Source organism: Pleuronectes platessa, chromosome 6 (assembly GCF_947347685.1).
Source record: "Pleuronectes platessa chromosome 6, fPlePla1.1, whole genome shotgun sequence".
NCBI classification, from domain to species: Eukaryota; Metazoa; Chordata; class Actinopteri; order Pleuronectiformes; family Pleuronectidae; genus Pleuronectes; species Pleuronectes platessa.
Genome location: NC_070631.1, coordinates 18222806 through 18245555, shown reverse-complemented (window position 1 = coordinate 18245555; position 22750 = coordinate 18222806). Strand labels below are relative to the sequence as shown.

General features: G+C 43.2%; 1 protein-coding gene across 2 annotated transcripts in view; it reads right to left on the bottom strand.

Moving 5' to 3' along the window:
* sema3bl (sema domain, immunoglobulin domain (Ig), short basic domain, secreted, (semaphorin) 3bl) overlaps positions 1 to 8951 on the bottom strand; it is a 65223-nt gene extending 56272 nt beyond the window's left edge. For both annotated transcript variants that reach the window (XM_053425266.1, XM_053425267.1), the window contains exon 1: positions 8658 to 8951. In XM_053425266.1, the coding sequence (XP_053281241.1) occupies positions 8658 to 8757 (100 nt within the window). In that variant the 5' untranslated portion in view covers positions 8758 to 8951. The remainder of the gene's footprint in view (positions 1 to 8657) is intronic.
* Between the last annotated feature and the right edge of the window lie 13799 nt (positions 8952 to 22750).

Here is a 22750-nt window from a genome sequence, read left to right as displayed (position 1 = left end):
CTGTTAAATGTTCAAGATGATGAATTTGAACATGTTAAGCATATTGGTTCAGAGCAACACTGTGCCTAAGAACAGCTATAGATTTGTATTATTAAATTATTAGTACTTTGATCCACGTCCCATCTACTGACACGGAGACAGACACCAGGTGGTAATCAACACACTATGGCTTCATTTTTATTACCTTCACTTTTTATATACTGATATGGTACAGCCACACAAAAACACTGGTGTGGCCATAATGTCTTCTTCACTATTGTATCCAATTAACCACGTAGATTAAATGTTTATTTCTGTCACTCTACTCTACCAAACCAACAATAACTGAATAAATAACTGAATTCAAAACTTCATGGGAAACAGTAGAGTATGTGATTGGCCCTCACTGGCACAGAGAGCACAGATTCAGAAGCTATACTTTCAGAAGGTTTGCTGCCTTGTTGTGTTGAGTGCCCGTATTTGTAAGCATACCGAGTATTACCAAAACATTTAAAGATCTTTATTCTACAAAGAAAATTTTGAAAATATCAGAATAATAAAAATATGCTGTAATCCAATAGAAACTATACAACCCTGGGTTTTATATAGCATGTGGAGCTGACACAGAAAGGAAATGAGAGGAACAGGGTAGAAAACAGAGCAGAACAGGACCTAGTGGTACAGACAGAAGAAAATAGACCAGCTCAGAGTAAAACAATAGATCAGATGGGCTCATCGAGGGTGGGTCAGAGCCCTGGAGGACAGCAAGGAAGTGAGCTGCTGCGAGTCTTCACTTTTTAGGGTGTGGCAGAGTGTAGAAAGTTTAGATAAATAGTTTTCCAGGACTTGAACCCCCTTGGTGGGTGTCTACTGCTGTGATTTGTAGCGCTCATGTTATAACAACTGCCATAGCTGTAGACACTGGGGTCGGCTTTGGAACACATACACACACACACACACACGCCGAGTGTCAGTGGGGTCCTAAGTAATCTCCATGGTCAAAGCCACTCTGTCTTTTCCTTTTCTTTTCCTTTCCTTATCCCCTGTCTGTCTTTATTTCCGTCCATTTATCTCTCCCTTTTAAATCTGCACTGCTCTGGTATTTGCATCTTGTGTAATGCTTGTTTTTTCATCCCTTCATTCATCCTCTTCCTCTCTTTCATCGCACCATCCTTTGTTTTCTGTCCACATTCACAGATCTTTCATTCATCATCCCCCTCTCTTCCTCCTCGGCCTCCCTCCTTTTCACGTTTCTTTAACCTTCATTGAAGTTTCCTCTCCTTTGCGGACATTTCCCTCTTCTATTCATCTTCCATACTTCTGCTGATTATGTGCGTATGTGCCGCGCTGGTACTGCTGTGCGCTGACCTTTCTAAACTGCAACTGAATCCATCAGCGGATCCTTGGATTTAGAGGATCATGGTGAGGTGTTAGATTTATCCCCCAAATCATTACTGAGGTAGCTGGTAGGTGTTTATCCAGAGGCCTTCCAGCCTCACAGCGTAAACTTTCATTTTGTGAAGGAAAACAAGGACTTCTATATAAAATACACAACTTTTATTTCTCTAAATTAGATGCTGAGGCTGTGACTAATGAGTGTGTATCCTGTCCATTTAATAGTGTGGTCAACCACAGTATCACAAAAAAAGGAAAATATTTTGTTCCATCAAAATGTTTATTTCATCAGCAAGCTAGCACATCATCACCATCACTAGTGATGAAAAGCCATGAAAATTGAACAGTTATCAGTGTTGTCACTTATTGTTAAAATATACTGAAAATATTAAAAAAGTCGGGACTGATACACTTACTGAAGTAACTTCACCAATTTTTATATTTATATAATGTACATTATCAATACAAATATTAATACAGCAAAATTTACTTTATTATCCAACTAATTTTAAAATTAGTCTTGGGCTCTTCACCCCCCTTCTTGATGAAAAATATCTAATATCTAAGCGTGGGTTCTAATGGAACTGTTGGGCCCTGGTGGAGGTATCCGCTCTACTGAGTGTGATTGTAAAAGCTCATCCATATTATTTATTCATTTTTGTCTTCATATTCAAGTGACTGAGGTGTCATCTCTCTGCCATTTCAGTGAGAATCATGAGACCGTTTAGAATCTGTTTCTTCCTTATGTTGCAGAATGGACTCAATCTATTCTCTTTTTCAGGTTCATTTTAAACCTGCTGTGCCAAGAAATGAAGAAATATAATAAGAAACCAACTTCACCAGGACACAATGAAGAAATGTGGTCCTGCCCTCACTGATAACTTATCTAATTTCATCCACAAGCAGGAGGAACAATGAGAACAGTCACAGGAGGAGGGGACTTCTTTATCAGCACGACAGTTGTGTTTCCAACCCTGCAAATAGAAACAATCAAGGACAGATTTTATCATCCTAAGTGTTTATATTGGATTTCTCTCGCTAAATTTCCCTTTTAACGTCCCATTCCCCCCCCCCCCCCCTTTGTTATCTTGTTCTTTCTTCTTTTCCCTTTTTGCACTTCCCCCTTTCTTTTTTCTTTTTCTTCAAACATCATAGGCTACTTCTCATCCCTTTTTCAAATCCGAGCTTCCTTTCCATCTGTTCTCATTGGTCTGACCCTGTTTTTATCTCCCTTTTGCAAACTCCCCCTCTCTTGCACATTTACTGTCAATTTCCCCTCCCCATGTGTCTAATTCCTCCCTCTGTGTGTTGTCTGAGCTCGGGCCAGGACGCCATCTGTGGGCTGTCTTATGAGAGATACCGTCGACACCGCACACATGAGGTGACACCTTGAGACACACACATGTCCACATCAGATGCAATTACTCTGTCTCTCTGTCACAGACACACATACACAATCACTCCACCACCACTAAGCAGAGTCAACCTCAAACACACACACAGAGACACACTAACACACACACACACAGACACACACACACACATGCATACAGCCACACTGAAGCACATTTTGCACACCTACATGCTTTCCAAATCAAAAACACCTCCACACTGATGCCTCAGCACACACACACACACACACACACACACACACACACACACACACACACACACACACACACACACACCTACGGATATTCAACATTATCTCTGTGCATTTCTCTTTGTCTCACACACCCCTCACATCATGTGTCAGAAACATGAAGTGCGTTCCCTCTGTCAGCGACTTACCGCACAGGAACCGTAGCTTCCAAACTAAATATGGGGAATATGGACAATGGGCTACTGGGCTGCTTTCATTACAGTACCAATCATATGTAAAACTAATATAAAAATGTATTTATTATGGTACTATACTTTACTATAAAGTATAGTAACATGCAAAGTCAATGTGTTGTGTTAATGAAAATGAAATTGTTATGTGTTTAATATGTTTTTATAACAGCGTATACACTTAGGGTAACAAATGGCAGCCAAATTATCCTAAATCTTCCGGGACGTGAAGCTTTTTCTTTTTGCCAAACTACAAATTACAAATCTAACTTCTAATCCCCTGCAAATTATAATCCGCACGTCAGTTTATAATATTGAATCATTGTGTGTTTTTCAAACTAATGCACTGAGATTTTATAACATCTGAACTTGTTTGGTCTTAAAATAAATTGTAACAACTTCAACAAGAAGGAGAACGTGTTGCCTAGCAACAGCTAAAGTCACTGACCTTAAAACTGAATAATATGAACATTGATGAGCTGCCAAACTTGCATCAGATTAGTAGACATGTGTGGAACTTTCCTCGCCCTCACTGACATTAACATGCTTTCCCAACTTCTCTTTAACATTTAAATATCTGTCAAACTGTCTCAGCTTCTTCAAATACACTTTTTCATTAGTGAAGCAGATTTTCAGCCAGAATCAATAAAGAATTAATAGTTTGACCTAGACCAGGTCTCATTCTCATTATTCCAACTTCTTTCATTTTCTTTATGAAATCATATACATAAGTCATGTACGGTAAACTTTAAATAAGGGCCTATGGGCTGAATAGTCCCATGACTAAATCTTAAGAACTTAAACAAACATTTGAAATATAAACACATGTCAACCATGACTAGAACCTTTAAAGACTTCTCTTCCTTTTAATATTTCTTAGAGCTGGGGCTTCGTAAAAATGTTTAAATGTCAGACAAGTTGGCTGGGCTCTTGAGCTTTCGGGTTTGTCCTTTTTGTTTCCTATTTTCTTTTCCAGGGCTGGGTTTTTGGTTGGTCCAGAGGCCTGGGACCACTTAAACTGAACGCAGGAAAAGCAACGGAGAGGAAGAGCAAGCTAATACATGGAGCAGTGAGGGAGTGATAGGTGCGAATCTGAAAGAAAGATGAGAAATGAGAGGGAAAGAGCTGGAAGATGAAAGGATAGAGTTCGCCCTACATTCTAGCAGCTCCCGCTTCTCCAACAGACTCCCGGTGACAGATTATCCTGCTCCGCCTAAGAACAACTAACACCCGTCTGCATGTGTGCATCTGGGCAACGCTGACTGAGAAAACAAACTCATTAATTCACCGGCTGTAAGGGAAAACAAACAGAAGCCCTCACTCTAGGAACTAATGCAATCTGATCAAAATAGGGCACTGATGTTACTGTTTGTGCTTTTGACTGCCTTTGGTGAGACAAAGTGAATATTGTATTCGACAGTGTGTGGGTGTGTGTGTGTGTGTGTGTGTGTGTGTGTGTGTGTGTGTGTGTGTGTGTGTGTGTGTGTGTGAGAAAGAGAGAGAGCATACAAAAACACAAAGGAGATTTAAATGAATAAAAGAAGCAGACAGATTCAAGGGAGTTGGGAGACAAATGAAGGACATGCAGTGACACTGAGAGAAAGACGGGGAGAAAGGCATGATGGGAGGCTGGGCTCGTCAGAGGTCTGGGAGTCCAGCCAACAACACACATACACACCCACGCACACATCACCCACCTCAACACTTTGTGCTATCACCTAATAAGACACACATGAAAACAAGCACATTCTCACTGTTGTTCAGAGTTTGCATTTTCTCTCACCCAGTGTCAGCTGTGATTGGCTCCAGCTAACCAACTGTGAGCCCTTAAAGGTTCCGTGTGTAAGATTTAGGTGAAAGGGAGCTATCGGCAGAAATTGAATTGAGTGATTTTTAGTAATGTGTGATCATCTAAATACAATGTGTACAAAATAGTTGTTGATTTTCCCTAGAATAGGCCCTTTGTATTTAAATACTTTATGTTTACATCAGGAGCAGGACCTCTCTCGGAGTCCGCCATGTTTTTACTGGACAAACTAAACACTTTTTGAGTTTTGGGAGAAAAGAATGAGGTGAGGTGTGTTCAGCTGCAACACTGCGATTCTGATGCAGGGCAGCAGAGGCAAAATCAAGCGAAGGGAGAGATGTGAAATCTTCGCAGCTTAAATAGAGTGCCAAACTGGAAGCGTGTGTATTGTACAGGATTGTCGAGAGTGAAGCATGTCACATGATTTGAGCAGAAGCTAAGTCTGCTGCATGCAAAGTCTAAATGAAACAAAATATCAGGAAAGGAGAGCAGTGGAGCACAAGTAGCCTATTCTAATAGTTGGCAGGTAAAATGGCCTTCTTCCTGTTTGAACTTCCACCCTCTAATTGATTGAAATGAGATAATGACAGCTTTTCCTGTCACCAAATTGCCTCTACGTCCTCCTGGGAATACAAACACCCTGTGGCTCCGGGCTGTAATGAAAAAAAGGGAGTGAAGCCACAGTCAAACAAACACAAATGAAGAATGCTGATGTGAGAAGGAGGAGTGAGACATTAGACGATGAGACACATTAAGAGGTAAAGACAGATTTACCATTGGACATGAGACAAGAGAAAGAAGGACTGAGTAACTTATATAAAACAGGGTGAACTGTGGGATCATATTTGGGGTCATCTATACAGGAAGTGTGGAACCACGGCGTCCTCGATAATGAGAATCTAATTGGCCGAGTTTCTTCCCACACTCCTCGTCTTGCATGCAAAACGAGAGTCGAGCTTTTGTTTTTTAGGAAACAGCAGTTTTATATGCTGTTGTTTATTGATCTACCACGGTGGAAATGTGGGAGGCTGAAAGGAGGCTTTTTATGTGTAAAACACAGTGAGTCAAACTAGGGCACTGCTTTTCCCACCTCTTGTGTTTGCCCAGGGCACCACTTTGTTTGCTCAATAACAGAAGTTCCCTCCACTCTGCCTCCACTACTCAGTTGTGTTGCACTATTTCCGACTTATAATCTCTGTGACAATTATCATCCAGGAAACTTCACAAACTCCCCGAAGTAGCTTCGCTGATTAATGATTGCAAACTGGCAAAATAAAATGTTTTGTATGGAATAGCATGCAGGAATAATGGACAACTCTCAAGACGTTGAGACATTGAGAGAAAACACACAATCAAGACAAACCAAGAGGTCCATTACAATGTTTGTCCCATTTTGTCAAACAAAACCAACTTTAGAATACCTCAATAAATATATTCCACAACACAAGAGTGTTGAAACATCATGCCAACAAATCTGCTGTTCAGCCTCAAGCATTGTGAGTGGTGCAAGAGGAAAGGCCATAATGTCAATCAAATTGATTCCCATGAGAGCCAAATTTCATGGCTCAACAAAATCTTTTGTGCAAGGCTGATCAGCCTGGATATGTCACAAGAGGAAAAAAGTCACGGCATGTTTTAAAATGGAAACAGTTTGGGTCCACAAATCTCATGAATAATTTCTTTGCAATTTTTCTCACTAAATGTTGATATTTTTTATGCACAAATGTTACATTTTGGGCCAATAGTATCACGAGAGGAAAGATCACAGGTCTCAACATAAACATCGACTGTAATCCTCTGTGGGACTCAGATATCTAAAGCAAAATGCTGTGATTTTATCGGTTATTTTCAAAATATTAAAATGTTGGAAGAATGGATAAAATGAAAACCCACTAACATTCCCAACCTCAGACCCAGCTACCAACTGAGCAGAGACAAATATGTGATGCAAAGAGTGTATCGCACTTTCTGCGTTTCATGTCCGCCGAGAGTTACATACTTCCTCCTGACACATGTTAACGCCCACAGTTCTATTCATACTTAAATGAGGGTCCGTGTTGATCTGCCGTTCTTTGCTTGTGTACCTGATCCTGAATTGTTCTATTCCAGTAGGTGGATATATTGTACCAGTGGATTTGATGACGACATTTTTTCGTCAGGAGGACCATAGCAAAGAGACTGGGAGACACTATGTGAAAACTATGACTTCACATGTAAAGCAGACACTGTGTAAATAACTGTTACCAGGAAACAGATCCCTCACTTTCTACTCTCCTTAAGGTTTCCTAAATTTGTCCCATCAAAAGGAACGACCCCTGTAGTCGAGGGGTGAAGGAGTCAGGATGTCGTATCTGAGGCCTTTAACCTAAAAATGTGTTCAGAATCCTTCTCTATTCATCCACTTTGATTATTTTACCAGTCTCTCACTCTCCCTCCCTCCAGGCAGTGTTTCCAGTACATGCAACAGGAAGAGCAGAATGGCTCAGATGGTGACTTTTCTCCTGAAAACGGGAGGAAATCCTGTGTGATATCTATCGCTGATGATGATTGCAGAGCCGCTCAATGCTTGAGTGAAACGAAACAATGAGAACAACTGGCACCAACACAGACACCCCCCCCCCCCCCAAACACACACACACACACACACACACAGCCACGTCTTCATGACTTCAGAGGACATCACAGTGACTTAGACTGATTGATGGAGACTAACTCTGACCTTACTTGCCTAACCCTACCCCTTACCCCCAATTGAATGATTGTGATCATTGAGACTTGCTTTGTGCCTATAATGTGACTGTGTAAACGATTTAGTTCCCAACAACATGACTAATACCTGGATCACAAACACACACACACAAACAAACACACGTTATTATCACTAAATCAGTGTGAGTCATGTCCAGCAGCAGCAGGATTTAGATCACAGAGGAGGAGAGGGGGCACATGTGAACAAGCCAAATAAGATGCATTATATGGCAATGATGCAACTTTGGAAAGATATCAGAACCTTTTGTACAATGAGCAACAACAAAGCAGCCTATAAATCAGTGTAATCATCCTTTCATCAGCAGCGACATAAAGACAGGTGATTATCCAGGTTTGACCTAATGTGAGATAATGTTTTATAATAAAAACATCCAAACTGTGCTGATGACAGATTGTGTAGAATCCTCCCTTAGTATTCCTCTCCGTGGTTGTCGCCCTATAAACTTTTATAATGTTTCCAGGCTCAGAGAGATGCAGCTCCGCCAGACCCTCCTCCTGTGGCTGGATACCCTGCATGCGCTGCACCGCCGCTTCACAGGCAAATTAACGCACATGGTAAAATACACAAGACAGTAGCCAAAACATCGCCTTCGATTTAACGCCTCCGGCCAGGACCACCATGAAGAGGGTGTGAGTAGTGCACAAATAATAATAAAAAGGAAAACGCCTCAAAGCTTCGTAAAAAGGAGGATGTTGAGTTGATAAATGCGTAATTACTGAGAGGAAAAGCAAAGAAGACACAGAACACTCCACACGAGATGATCACGACCACTAAATAATGATAGATAGATAGATAGATAGATATTTAGATAGATAGATAGGTAGATAGATAGTTAGATATTTAGATATTTAGATAGATAGATCACTTAATTACCTTTATATGTCAGTCTCAGCCGTGGTACATTTAACTTGGTCGCTGAGACGATAGTGACAAGCAGCGCAACAATGTGGAAGAAATGCGTAAATTCCTTCATTCTGCTTGAGATTCAAAGCATCTGTTTTTCAGCTGATGATTTAAAAACGACCAAATTCCAAGAGAACACAGTTGGGGTTAGAAATATGCGTTTTCAGGTAAGTTCCCCCGGTGCGTAAAAAGGCTTGTCTGCCGAGCAGCCGCGTGTCCACTCCACTGGTGAGGTGATTCAGGGACTGCGCTCCACAAACAAGCGCTCCGCCACACCGCTCCCAACAGAGAGAGAGAGAGAGAGAGAGAGAGAGAGAGAGAGAGAGAGAGAGAGAGAGAGAGAGAGAGAGAGAGAGAGACCACGCCTTAACAGCACAGCGAGAGAGAGAGAGACTTGCGCTCCTTTACGCACAGCAAATCAGGCGCACTTGGAGGCACGCTCCTACAAGTGAATCACAGCACTATTTCAAAATCATCTGGGAGTGAGTTGCATGTAATAGCATATGATACCATGATACATGTGAAGAGAGGCCACAAACAGGAAGAGAATGCACTACAGGGCTCACAGTGATTCACAAGTTGTTGATGGTTTCAATGAAAGCTCTTTTGTTCAACAGATTTCTATGTGTTGCGAAATAGAAACTTTAGTCCAAAACAACAGTAGTCTGATTCTTGGATTTATTTAATCCAGTAATTACTACTCTCTTACACTGCATTGTTCCTTTTATTCATTTATCTATCTCTATGTAACTATTTTTTTTAATTTCTTTTTTGTATAGTCTAATGTTGCCATAATCCCTGTTGTAAACCTGCCTGTTTGTAATATTCTGTCCTTATGTCCTGTGTTAATGCTCTGGAACTACTTCAAAATTATTCCTTGTCATTAGTGGGTCCTCCTCAAACAATTCTGTACTCTCACTTTTGATCGTTTGTGATGTTTTGTGAAGAGCTTTATATAAATATATTACAGTCTATGGTGTAGACTGAAGCTGGAAAACTTTGTGTTCATCCTACCTGGTTTATCTGTATTATCTGCCAACACTGACCTCTATAGAGCGCTGGTCGCCAGTCTAATCAAACTGTCCTAATATTGAACATATCACACGTCTAAATCACACTAAACTTGGCACTGCACTTCCTCGGCCAATCAGCAATACACATGTCAAGTGTGAAGCTGATTAGATGAACACTTCATGAGATCATTCCACAGAGAGACAGAGACAGATGTTTGTGGAATCAGTTGGTAGACGTAAAGCACCTTGAATTGCTTGGTTGTTGAAGTGTACTTCACAAATAAACTTACCTCGCCTTTTAGGAAGTTGTAGGCCTGTCGGACAACTGATGAAGAAAGACATCCTTCCATCTGACGTTTTGATGAAACATTTAAATAATGAACAAAAGAACGAATGAAATATAACAAGATGAATTAACAAAAACTGAAAAAAACATGTATCTCCCTGTCAGCTGGGAGCCCTCGGCATACTTGGCCTTCCTTAACCCCTTCAGTGGGATGCACCCTAGGACGTGCTCAGTAGTTTAATTAAGTTGAGGGGTACCTTCCACACAACCCCCCCTCCCGTGTGCATCTATTCACTAGCGAGCCTACAAGTGAGCACAGGGGTCACGGCAGGGTGATAGAGAGCCATTGAGGGTGTCAGTGTTACCCCGACCCCGAGGCTTTGGGGAACACTTGTTTGTCGGAAAGAGGCTCTCATACATGTTTGATAAAGGCTCTGAGGCAGAACGCGGGGAAGGAGCGGAGCGTCAAAGTGTCGGTGGGAACGCTGGGTGCTCGAGATGACAGCGCGTCATATGGCTGTGCTGAGGGCTTCTTTTGTCAACTCTCTGTTCATTCATGTTGTGAGGAGTATTCCTGCCCTGGGGTGGGACAAAGACACGATCTTGAGTTTGATTCTCCCTCAGTTATTATATATCCCTGTATATATATATATATTGTAAAGGAGATTGGTTGAGATGAAATGGATCTTTGGTACAGGTCGAACTCTTCTCCTCAATAAGATGCGCTATTCAGAGAACAAGGTATCATATTTTTTATTTAATATCAATTATAACGCATTTACAAATATTTGCCATATTTGAGATAAGGCATGTGCTGACAAAATCTTAGATATGAAACTTGAAATGTATATTTAGTATATTTAGGAGAATATTGATCATTCTATAACCGACATGTTTTTATCCAAATAATCGTATCAATCTCCACGATACAAGTAAAGAAAACAAGATGAGTACCTGCAGAATAGTACATTAGGTATTTTAAACATTATCACAGTGTAAACAAAATGATCAGATTGCTGACAACACACACTCAGCGTCATTCCAGTGGTACTGTGCTTCTCAAAATTAAAATCAGGTTTCAAGTAACCACAAACGCATACTGATGGAATAAAGATGTTGCTACTTGTCTTCAGGCACGTTTTTCTTTTTGTCCTATAGATGACAAACATGTTTGAAGGGATTTTGCTGTGGCTTCATAAGAGACTCTGAAATATTATCTGCGGTTTCTGTGTCTGCTCTTGTTTAGTGCCATCAGGCGAAATGAATGAAGAAAATCAGATTCAGTGGCACGTAATGTGAAAAGCTGTGTGGAGGCCAGAGGCTGCCGGTTGGGTTGTGATGATTTTCATGTTGTTTGTCATCATTAATTTGGTATTAATCTACTGCAGCCTATGCTGTTTTAAGATATTTGAGATTAGATTGAGAATCGAGACTGTCTTTGATCATTATACTCCATGAAAAACAAGTTATTCATTCTAAACAAAACAACTGATTATGCAGCCTTCAAGTTCAAACGTTTAAAAACTGTCTGTGATGTATTTATTCTGTTTATATGTTGACTATATATGCATAAACCAAACCAAATGTGACACATTGCACACTGCAATTTAAAAGAAATATTAAAAAAGTGAACCGACAGAATGTTCTCCAACTTTTCTTGTCTCGTCTTTTTCTCAAACCACAGTGAACATACATGTTATTTGCTGGAAAACCACTTATAATCAAAATTTCGTTTGCAATAAATAATTGTTTTCATACAAAAAACAAAACAAAAGAACAAGTACTTATAGAAATCAGTGAGCGCTGTTTTTTTTCTTGTGAACGATCTCAGCTGGCCTTTGATTGGACGACACTTTTCCAAATGTCTTTGAAGGACACGCAGACGTAGGAACACAGCAGAAGAGGAGGCCACAGGCAGAGCGGGTTTTCAAGAGCTGCATTAATCAATTTGTAAAACAGCTGCCAGCCTAACATCCCTATTCTTGTGTGTTCCCTGTATTTTTCCCAAAGAACTGGTAACTGGAAATGCCTCTTAGAGAAGAAATGCCTCTTTAGCCGCAGGACGGTAAGAGGAAGACGAGGAGCATGGGCTGATTAGACTCAATGAATTTTCCTTGGCCCTGTTTTACTCTTCTCTCATTTTCTCTGTAAATTCCTCAGTGTCATTACCAATCATAGACAACAGTAATGTGGGTTTCAAACATGGTGATTGCTCTTCAAAACCCAGCATCAGATCTTCCTGCGCCTCAGCTCCACCATCCAAACTCTCAAACAATGTAATTCAGTCTGAAGGGAGCAACATGCGTCTCAGAATTCATTGTGTTTAAGAACTGTGGTCAATTGTCTGATTGAATTGTCCCGTCTGAGCGAAGGACCTTCTTTGCGCCTCACAAAATCCTACTGGGGCCGAGTTATGCTCTTAAAGCTGTCAGTGGAGATGAAACGCAAGAGCACTTACCAGCATCTTGACATTGCGTCACTTTGACAAATCAGACTGGCGCTCCTTGAGTGGTGATTGGGAATGGCGGGGCAGAAGTTCATGAATTCACAATGTGGGAGGTATAGGGTAGAAGAAGTGGATGGAGAACAATTTTTGAGGCACAAGACAAGGAGACAGCTGGTGTGTTTGTGTGTCTGCCTGAGGGCTCATAAATGTTTCATCTGTCTTGGCCCTGAGAGGAGAAACCCAGATAATGGAGTTGACATGAGAAGAGACACAGTGAAGGACAAAGTGAGTCAGGAAAGTCACAGCGAGTGGAGAGAGAAAACGGAGGTTTGAGACAGAGGGAGTGGAAGACAATGTCCAGTGTGTTGTACAATGACCTGTGTCCACACACAGGGAGCTCCAGGACGAGCATGAACAGCCGTGAGCAGTGCTGTCAGCATCAGAGTGGTGCACAGCATCAAGATTCAAACTCAGTGGTACTGCATGAACACGTCACTTCTAGAAGTGAAATACACTTTGTTATACAATCATATAAGGACCTTGTTGGAAAAAAAAGTAATTGCTTCTATTGTCTTGACCAACAATCTTAGCGTTTTAATTTTCAGAAGCCATGAGAAGATGTTGGGAAAAAACTAGAAGGGAACTTGCAGAGTGAATACCTCGGCCAAGGCGAACACAATGTTTTGCATTGTTAAAGAAAGTGGAAGAAATCTCCTGGATCTGCTCTCTTTATCGAATCCAATCCAAAAGTTGCAGGGTTCTTCCCTGACACATTTCCCAGCCTCGTCAGTTCTTCTTGGAGCAGCGTCGCTTCTTGGAGCAGCGTCGCTTCTTGGAGCCGTTTTGCCTCTGGGAGCCGGGTCGCAGCGTCGCCTCTGGGAGCAGCGTCGCATCTGGGACCAAAGGTGTCTCATCTGGGACCAGAGATGTCGCATCTGGGACCAGAGGTTTCATATCTGGGAGCAGCGTCGCATCTGGGACCAAAGGTGTCTCATCTGGGACCAGAGATGTCGCATCTGGGACCAGAGGTTTCATATCTGGGAGCAGCGTCGTCGCCTCAGGGAGCAGCAGCGTCGCCTCAGGAAGCAGCAGCGTCGCATTTGGGACAAGAGGTGTCGCATGTGGGAGCAGCGTTTCTCCCAAAGGCAGCTGGGAGCAGTTTTGCTCGTCTGGGAGCAGTTTAGCCTCTGGGAGCAGTGTCACCTTTGAGTGCAGCATCGCCTTTGAGAGCAGCGTCGCCTCTGGGAGCAGTGTCGCCTTTGGAAGGAGCTTCGCCTTCGATAGCAGCTATCAAAGGCGATTCTCTAACTAAACTTTATTTAACAGAGACATATTATGCCCATTTTACCGCAAGTTGAAATGGTTCCTCGGAATCTTAATGAAATGTCTGTAACATATTTTGGTCAAAATACCACAAGGGTAATTTAAAACAGCACCTTTTTACCCTGTCTAAAACAGCCCTGTTAAAGTATCATTATAGAGAACGCTCTTCTCATTGATTTACGGTAGCAGTATTGCCCGTTTATTAGATGTGTTATGGCTTCTGTGTGTATGACGTATGTTGTCAATTCCCTAGTCACCTGTGCATGAGACGGATGAATAGAGCCGGTGCACATGAGAAAAAAGTACTTAAACAGACGCTACGCTCATACTTTTTACGCCAAGTTACACTGCGTGAGTCAAGATAACTTAACAAGCCCTCCTCAGTTTTACCTGTTTTTAGTGTCGGGCAGAAATCACATCGCGTCAACACAACCGCGGAAGGCTACGCAGCTGCATCGACGGACTCGTTTTGGTTTATGCTTCTCTAACGTGCTGCGCGTGTTGCAACGCAATTCACCGCCAGAATCCTAGGCGGAGTAACGTTTTTTTTCAAAGACAAAACCCACAAAGAAGAGACGTCTTCTTCTTCGTCGACTGTTTATTTACATCGCCACTCCGGCTCCTCATAGCCTATTTCTGGCGGACAAATCGGCCAGTCAGTGACGGGTTATACAAGTGGTCATACTTTCGGATCTCTTCTGCCAAGTGCTCTTCTATTTGGTCCATATTCGTTCTTCTAAATCTTCCGTGATTTCCGCGTATTGTGGGGCATGAAACCGGAAACTAGACTCCGGACGGGATGTAGTAAGCAGACCAATCACAAGCCTTGCGGGCTGCGTGAGGCTCGCGTCGCTTTGTCGTGTAGTTAGAAAAATTGGCCGACACACGCAAGCCCGCAGAGGGCCCGAAAGGGGCGTGTTGCGTGTCTTGCGTGCATGCGTGCGTGCGTGCAACACGAGTATAATTCGGCCTTGAGCCTCCGGCGGCGCGGAGAGGAGGGCGACGGAGCGACTGCTCCCCCAGCCGCGGCACGTGCCCAGCGGTTTTACAACAAATATGAACATCGGCCAATGATATCGGTGAAAGTCAAGTTTATTACCGTTAAGCCGATATCAGTAAACGAGGCGAATATCGGCCGCTACCGATGTTAGGCCGATAAATCGGTGCATCCCTAGTAATTTCCCATCATGTGTCTAAACAACTATTCAGCTTCCGGTTGATTTTATTTCTTAAGCTGCTTGAACTGTTCAGATGTTAACAGTGAAAAATAATGTAATATAACTATGAGACGTATTTCAGGAAGATTTGCTCATCGTATTTCACAGTTGAACATTTGATTGATTTTTTAGATTTCTTTGAGTTTTTGTTCTGTACCTGGTTGAATTTGTTGTTGATAAGAAAACAAACTGTGAACTTTTCCCGATCATTTTATCGTTTGTGTGAACCATATTTTGTTTTTGTATTTCACAAATCTAAACTAGGTTTCATGCTCTCCTTGATAATCTGTTCCAGATTTCACAAGTGGGGTTTTTGAGCTAGATTTGGTTCTGATGTATTCTGGATGGGAACACATTTTTGAAATACCTATTTTTAAATCTTCCTTATTCAAAGCTTTCTTCCACTTTTGGTCATGTGATCATATTCAGGAGGATCATCCAATGTGAAGGTTTGATTCTTCATTTTCATCTTCATCTTCATTCAGACACGGCCACTCATTATGACTTGACTGAAAGTTCATGTTCAGTTTTGTTTGGCCACTGCTGGTTTGTTGTTTTCAGAAATTATTCCAGTCTTGGCGCTGATCTGGGTTTGACATGTTAACTGGACATTGACTCTGTCTCATAGTGGAAACCCTTATCACCTGTTATCTGATTGGTTTGTGATGTTTTTTTACATTGTTACTATTTCTATAAATTCATCCAGCCTCACTAATGGACTGAAAAAGACTTGCTGTTGTTTTTATACTGATCAACGAAGTGATAAGCTTGTTTTAAAGGAGTAGGAAATCATCCCATACATATATTTTTTTGTTCACAGCCCTGAAATCTTCCTTTTTGTGTTGTTCATGATTTGATTGTGCAGCAGAGCTTTTAAAAACACACAGTGGCGTTTCTACATTTGGGGCACGTAGGGCACTGCCCCACCAGATCCAGATGGCGCTGTTGTGCAGAATGCTCAATACATCTGTACTTTGTGGCAAAATATTTGTTATATTTTATTTTATATGCAAAGTAGCGTGAATTACTGTGTGAATAAACTTGACTTACAAGCATTATAGTCTTGTTTTGGAGTCAATTTATTCGTGTGTGTTTCTGTCTGTGTGCTTGCTCTGTGAAATGAGCGTGAACCACAAAGGCCGAAGTTAACATTGGGTGGGGGGGGGCACTTTCAGATGTGCCCCACAAAACCTGCCTAGCAACTCGACTCGAATAATGCAAAACGCGACTCCATCTCCTGGCCTGTTGCCTGCTCGGCTTCACCCGAGCTAACAGGCTAACAGGCTAACACAACCTGAGTCTGTGGACAGGTTTCACTCACATATCGGATGAATAATACGGTTTGATCTTCGGTTTGTTCTCCTGACAGAGAAGCTGAAGACGCCTGTGCTCCCGTTTCTGTGGTAAGTCAAGTGTAGCATTGTATTTATGTGTTATTGGTTAGGAGCAGGTACCTGTACATGGCTTGCTAGTCTAGCTCCGACAAAAGCGTCAGCCAAATGACATGTAATGTGTATGTTTCTGTCTGTGTGCTTGCTCTCTGAAATGCTTCTCTCTTGCCGTCCATCTGCTCTGGGATGGAACACCAATGAGCGTGAACCGCACAGGCCGAAGTTAACACTGGGTGGTGGGCGGAGCTGGGACACTTTCAGATGTGCCCCACGAAATCTCCCAGCAACTCGACTGGTCCAAGTCATCAGGCCTTTAAAGTCACGGCCAGGTCATTACCGACGTCATCATCAGGTCGGTGGACGTGGAAAGTAATTCTACACACTTTACTGTGATGATAGCTGGTGTGTTGTCCTGGTTACAGTTATTATGGATTCCCCTTCCTGACGCACGACCGCACGCTGCGGCGGACGACCAACATCGACAAGGTTTTTCCCAAAACCGGACCGATACCACGGCGGTCATGTTTACCTGGGCCGAACTGCAGAGCCTGAACGCCGGCTCCTGGTTTCTTTCTGTGAGTTGCAGAAAACGCACAGTAGACAATATAGAGAAGTGTTTTTATTATACAAATTTTAAAATATATAGCTGTTAAATTAAGATACTAAATATCAAAGTGTGCATCACACATCAGCATTTACAGCAGCATCACACAGTCACCAGTGAGCAGGTGAAGAACATATCGTCCAGCTTGTGTCAGTGTGTTAATTGGGTATCGACGGTCGTCCCTTCTAGCTCGATCCGTTTGGTACGGCCGGCTCTCTGGGAGCAGACGAGCGTCAGCGGCAGGAAACCAGTCGGTCTGCAGCCTGCAGGCCTTCCTCCAGATGGCGGCTCACACGGACAAGCTGGTGATCTTCAACCTCTCCGGTCCTTCCAGACGTAAGAGAGTACCGGCCGGGCTCTCTTTTGTCTTCTCATACTCTTTGTGATTAGATGACTTCACCGCTGCTTACATCTTTTTTACATCTCTAGGTAGAGATGGTGATTCTCCTTTTGGTGGAGGTCAATACTCGTGTGGTTCTTTTTATTTTCTGTTGCTGCGTCGTTTTCCTTTTCTACATTTTTCTTATCTGAGTTCTCCTGGTGCAATGCGACCTCCTCCGTATCCTTTGCACGGCCAGCTTCATCTTTTTTATCTTTCGCCTTTTTATCCTTGGCTGCCAGTCATTTTCTCTTGGCTCTACAGGTTTAACCACAGGAGGTTCAGTCGTCAGTTCTTCTTGGAGCAGCGTCGCTTCTTGGAGCAGCGTCGCTTCTTGGAGCCGTTTTGCCTCTGGGAGCCGGGTCGCAGCGTCGCCTCTGGGAGCAGCGTCGCATCTGGGACCAAAGGTGTCTCATCTGGGACCAGAGATGTCGCATCTGGGACCAGAGGTTTCATATCTGGGAGCAGCGTCGTCGCCTCAGGGAGCAGCAGCGTCGCCTCAGGAAGCAGCAGCGCTGCCTTTGGGAGCAGCGTCGCATTTGGGACAAGAGGTGTCGCATCTGGGAGCAGCGTTTCTCCCAAAGGCAGCTGGGAGCAGTTTTGCTCCTCTGGGAGCAGTTTAGCCTCTGGGAGCAGCGTCGCCTTTTGGAGCAGCGTCGCCTCCAGGATCACCGTCGCCTCCGGGAGCAGCATCGCCTTTGAGAGAAGCTTCGCCTTTGAGAGCAGAATCGCCTTTGAGAGCAGCTTCGCAAATGGGAGCAGTGTCGCCTTTGAGAGCAGCATCGCCTCTGGGAGCAGTGTCACCTTTGAGTGCAGCATCGCCTCTGGGAGCAGTGTCACCTTTGAGTGCAGCATCGCGTCTGGGAGCAGTGTCACCTTTGAGTGCAGCATCGCCTTTGACAGCAGTGTCGCCTTTGGAAGGAGCTTCGCCTTTTATAGCAGCTATCAAAGGCGAAGCTGCTATCAAAGGCGACGCTGCTGCCATTGAGAGATTTGACCTCAGAAGCTTCTGATTTCAAGTTCTCTTTCTGCGTTTCTTTCTCATTGTCCTCTGTCTTTGGTGGAACTGGACAAGCAGCTTTGTTGGGGTCTTTGTGGTCTTCATCTGATGAGCTGTCAGACTTTTTGGAATTAAAGGAAACTGATAAAACATTAAAAACCGATGAGCCAATTGAGTACCAAGTGAAACCAGACACAAAAAATAAAAAGCATCAGCCTCAACTTGTCTCTTAAACTTTTTATTATTCACTTCTTAGGCTTTTAATTATGAATTTAACTAGAAACAATCAAAATGTATATGGTAATTTCTAGGGATGCACCGATATGGAAATTCTTGGCCGATACCGATACCGATATTTAAAATAACAATCTGGCCGATAGCCGATACCGATATTTGTTTATTTTCTTTTTGTTATTATTCATTCACCTTTTTGTGCCAGAAAAATAATTAAATCATTATTTAGAAAGCACTATTTAAAAAAATTTCAGCCCTTCATCACTCTTATCTTTTAATGAACACAAATTGAATCAGGTTTATGAAACAATCTTTGATTTAACTAAACTTTATTTAACAGAGACATATTATGCCCATTTTACCGCAAGTTGAAATTGTTCCTCGGGATCTTAATGAAATGTCTGTAACATATTTTGGTCAAAATACCACAAGGATAATTTAAAACAGCACCTTTTTACCCTGTCTAAAACAGCCCTGTTAAAGTATCATTATAGAGAACGCTCTTCTCATTGATTTACGGTAGCAGTATTGCCCGTTTATTAGATGTGTTACGGCTTCTGTGTGTATGACGTATGTTGTCAATTCCCTAGTCACCTGTGCATGAGACGGATGAATAGAGCCGATGCACATGAGAATAAAGTACTTAAACAGACGCTACGCTCATACTTTTCACACCAAGTTACACTGCGTGAGTCAAGATAACTTAACAAGCCCTCCTCAGTTTTACCTGTTTTGAGTGTCGGGCAGAAATCACATCGCGTCAACACCCACCGTGGCCCTTCGCGATGCTTGTTTTAATTAAACAGTCGGATTCCCCTGGTCCGCACCAGTTCTCAGTCAGCTGATAGGCGCCAGCCGAGGCGCACCGCAGGGTGCCCCCCGCGCGAGCACAGGGTTCCCCCAGCGGAGGTGATCCGCGAGAAGTACCCGGTCCCCTCCAACGGCCCGCCTTCCGCGCCGGCGATGGACACCGCCCCGCGGTCCAAGAGAAAGAAAGCCCCCGCACCAGTGACGCCGTGAGGTGCCACCGGATGAGGACCTCCCGGTGCCGCACACTGAAGGCTGAATTATAGTCCTGCGACTGCAACCGTGGAAGGCTACGCAGCTGCATCGACGGACTCGTTTTGGTTTATACTTCTCTAACGTGCTGCGCGTGTTGCAACGCAATTCACCGCCAGAACCCTAGGCGGAGTAACGTTTTTTTTCAAAGACAAAACCCACAAAGAAGAGACGTCTTCTTCTCCGTCGACTGTTTATTTACATCGCCACTCCGGCTCCTCATAGCCTATTTCTGGCGGACAAATCGGCCAGTCAGTGACGGGTTATACAAGTGGTCATACTTTCGGATCTCTTCTGCCAAGTGCCCTTCTATTTGGTCCATATTCGTTCTTCTAAATCTTCCGTGATTTCCGCGTATTGTGGGGCATGAAACCGGAAACTAGACTCCGGACGGGATGTAGTAAGCAGACCAATCACAAGCCTTGCGGGCTGCGTGAGGCTCGCGTCGCTTTGTCGTGTAGTTAGAAAAATTGGCCGACACACGCAAGCCCGCAGAGGGCCCGAAAGGGGCGTGTTGCGTGTCTTGCGTGCATGCGTGCGTGCGTGCAACCCGACTATAATTCGGCCTTGAGACTCCGGCGGCGCGGAGAGGAGGGCGACGGAGCGACTGCTCCCCCAGCCGCGGCACGTGCCCAGCGGTTTTACAACAAATATGAACATCGGCCAATGATATCGGTGAAAGTCAAGTTTATTACCGTTAAGCCGATATCAGTAAACGAGGCGAATATCGTCCGCTACCGATGTTCGGCCGATAAATCGGTGCATCCCTAGTAATTTCCCATCATGTGTCTAAACAACTATTCAGCTTCCGGTTGATTTTATTTCTTAAGCTGCTTGAACTGTTCAGATGTTAACAGTGAAAAATAATGTAATATAACTATGAGACGTATTTCAGGAAGATTTGCTCATCGTATTTCACAGTTGAACATTTGATTGATTTTTTAGATTTCTTTGAGTTTTTGTTCTGTACCTGGTTGAATTTGTTGTTGATAAGAAAACAAACTGTGAACTTGTCCCGATCATTTTATCGTTTGTGTGAACCATATTTTGTTTTTGTATTTCACAAATCTAAACTAGGTTTCATGCTCTCCTTGATAATCTGTTCCAGATTTCACAAGTGGGGTTTTTGAGCTAGATTTGGTTCTGATGTATTCTGGATGGGAACACATTTTTGAAATACCTATTTTTAAATCTTCCTTATTCAAAGCTTTCTTCCACTTTTGGTCATGTGATCATATTCAGGAGGATCATCCAATGTGAAGGTTGGATTCTTCATTTTCATCTTCATCTTCATTCAGACACGGCCACTCATTATGACTTGACTGAAAGTTCATGTTCAGTTTTGTTTGGCCACTGCTGGTTTGTTGTTTTCAGAAATTATTCCAGTCTTGGCGCTGATCTGGGTTTGACATGTTAACTGGACATTGACTCTGTCTCAGAGTGGAAACCCTTATCACCTGTTATCTGATTGGTTTGTGATGTTTTTTTACATTGTTACTATTTCTATAAATTCATCCAGCCTCACTAATGGACTGAAAAAGACTTGCTGTTGTTTTTATACTGATCAACGAAGTGATAAGCTTGTTTTAAAGGAGTAGGAAATCATCCCATACATATATTTTTTTGTTCACAGCCCTGAAATCTTCCTTTTTGTGTTGTTCGTGATTTGATTGTGCAGCAGAGCTTTTAAAAACACACAGTGGCGTTTCTACATTTGGGGCACGTAGGGCACTGCCCCACCAGATCCAGATGGCGCTGTTGTGCAGAATGCTCAATACATCTGTACTTTGTGGCAAAATATTTTTTATATTTTATTTTATATGCAAAGTAGCGTGAATTACTGTGTGAATAAACTTGACTCACAAGCATTATAGTCTTGTTTTGGAGTCAATTTATTCGTGTGTGTTTCTGTCTGTGTGCTTGCTCTGTGAAATGAGCGTGAACCACAAAGGCCGAAGTTAACATTGGGTGGGGGGGGCACTTTCAGATGTGCCCCACAAAACCTGCCTAGCAACTCGACTCGAATAATGCAAAACGCGACTCCATCTCCTGGCCTGTTCCATGCTCGGCTTCATCCGAGCTAACAGGCTAACAGGCTAACACAACCTGAGTCTGTGGACAGGTTTCACTCTTATATCGGATGAATAATACGGTTTGATCTTCGGTTTGTTCTCCTGACAGAGAAGCTGAAGACGCCTGTGCTCCCGTTTCTGTGGTAAGTCAAGTGTAGCATTGTATTTATGTGTTATTGGTTAGGAGCAGGTACCTGTACATGGCTTGCTAGTCTAGCTCCGACAAAAGCGTCAGCCAAATGACATGTAATGTGTATGTTTCTGTCTGTGTGCTTGCTCTGTGAAATGCTTCTCTCTTGCCGTCCGTCTGCTCTGGGATGGAACACCAATGAGCGTGAACCGCACAGGCCGAAGTTAACACTGGGTGGTGGGCGGAGCTGGGACACTTTCAGATGTGCCCCACGAAATCTCCCAGCAACTCAACTGGTCCAAGTCATCAGGCCTTTAAAGTCATGGCCAGGTCATTACTGACGTCATCATCAGGTCGGTGGGCGTGGAAAGTAATTCTACACACTTTACTGTGATGATAGCTGGTGTGTTGTCCTGGTTACAGTTATTATGGATTCCCCTTCCTGACGCACGACCGCACGCTGCGGCGGACGACCAACATCGACAAGGTTTTTCCCAAAACCGGACCGATACCACGGCGGTCATGTTTACCTGGGCCGAACTGCAGAGCCTGAACGCCGGCTCCTGGTTTCTTTCTGTGAGTTGCAGAAAACGCACAGTAGACAATATAGAGAAGTGTTTTTATTATACAAATTTTAAAATATATAGCTGTTAAATTAAGATACTAAATATCAAAGTGTGCATCACACATCAGCATTTACAGCAGCATCACACAGTCACCAGTGAGCAGGTGAAGAACATATCGTCCAGCTTGTGTCAGTGTGTTAATTGGGTATCGACGGTCGTCCCTTCTAGCTCGATCCGTTTGGTCCGGCCGGCTCTCTGAGAGCAGACGAGCGTCAGCGGCAGGAAACCAGTCGGTCTGCAGCCTGCAGGCCTTCCTCCAGATGGCAGCTCACACGGACAAGCT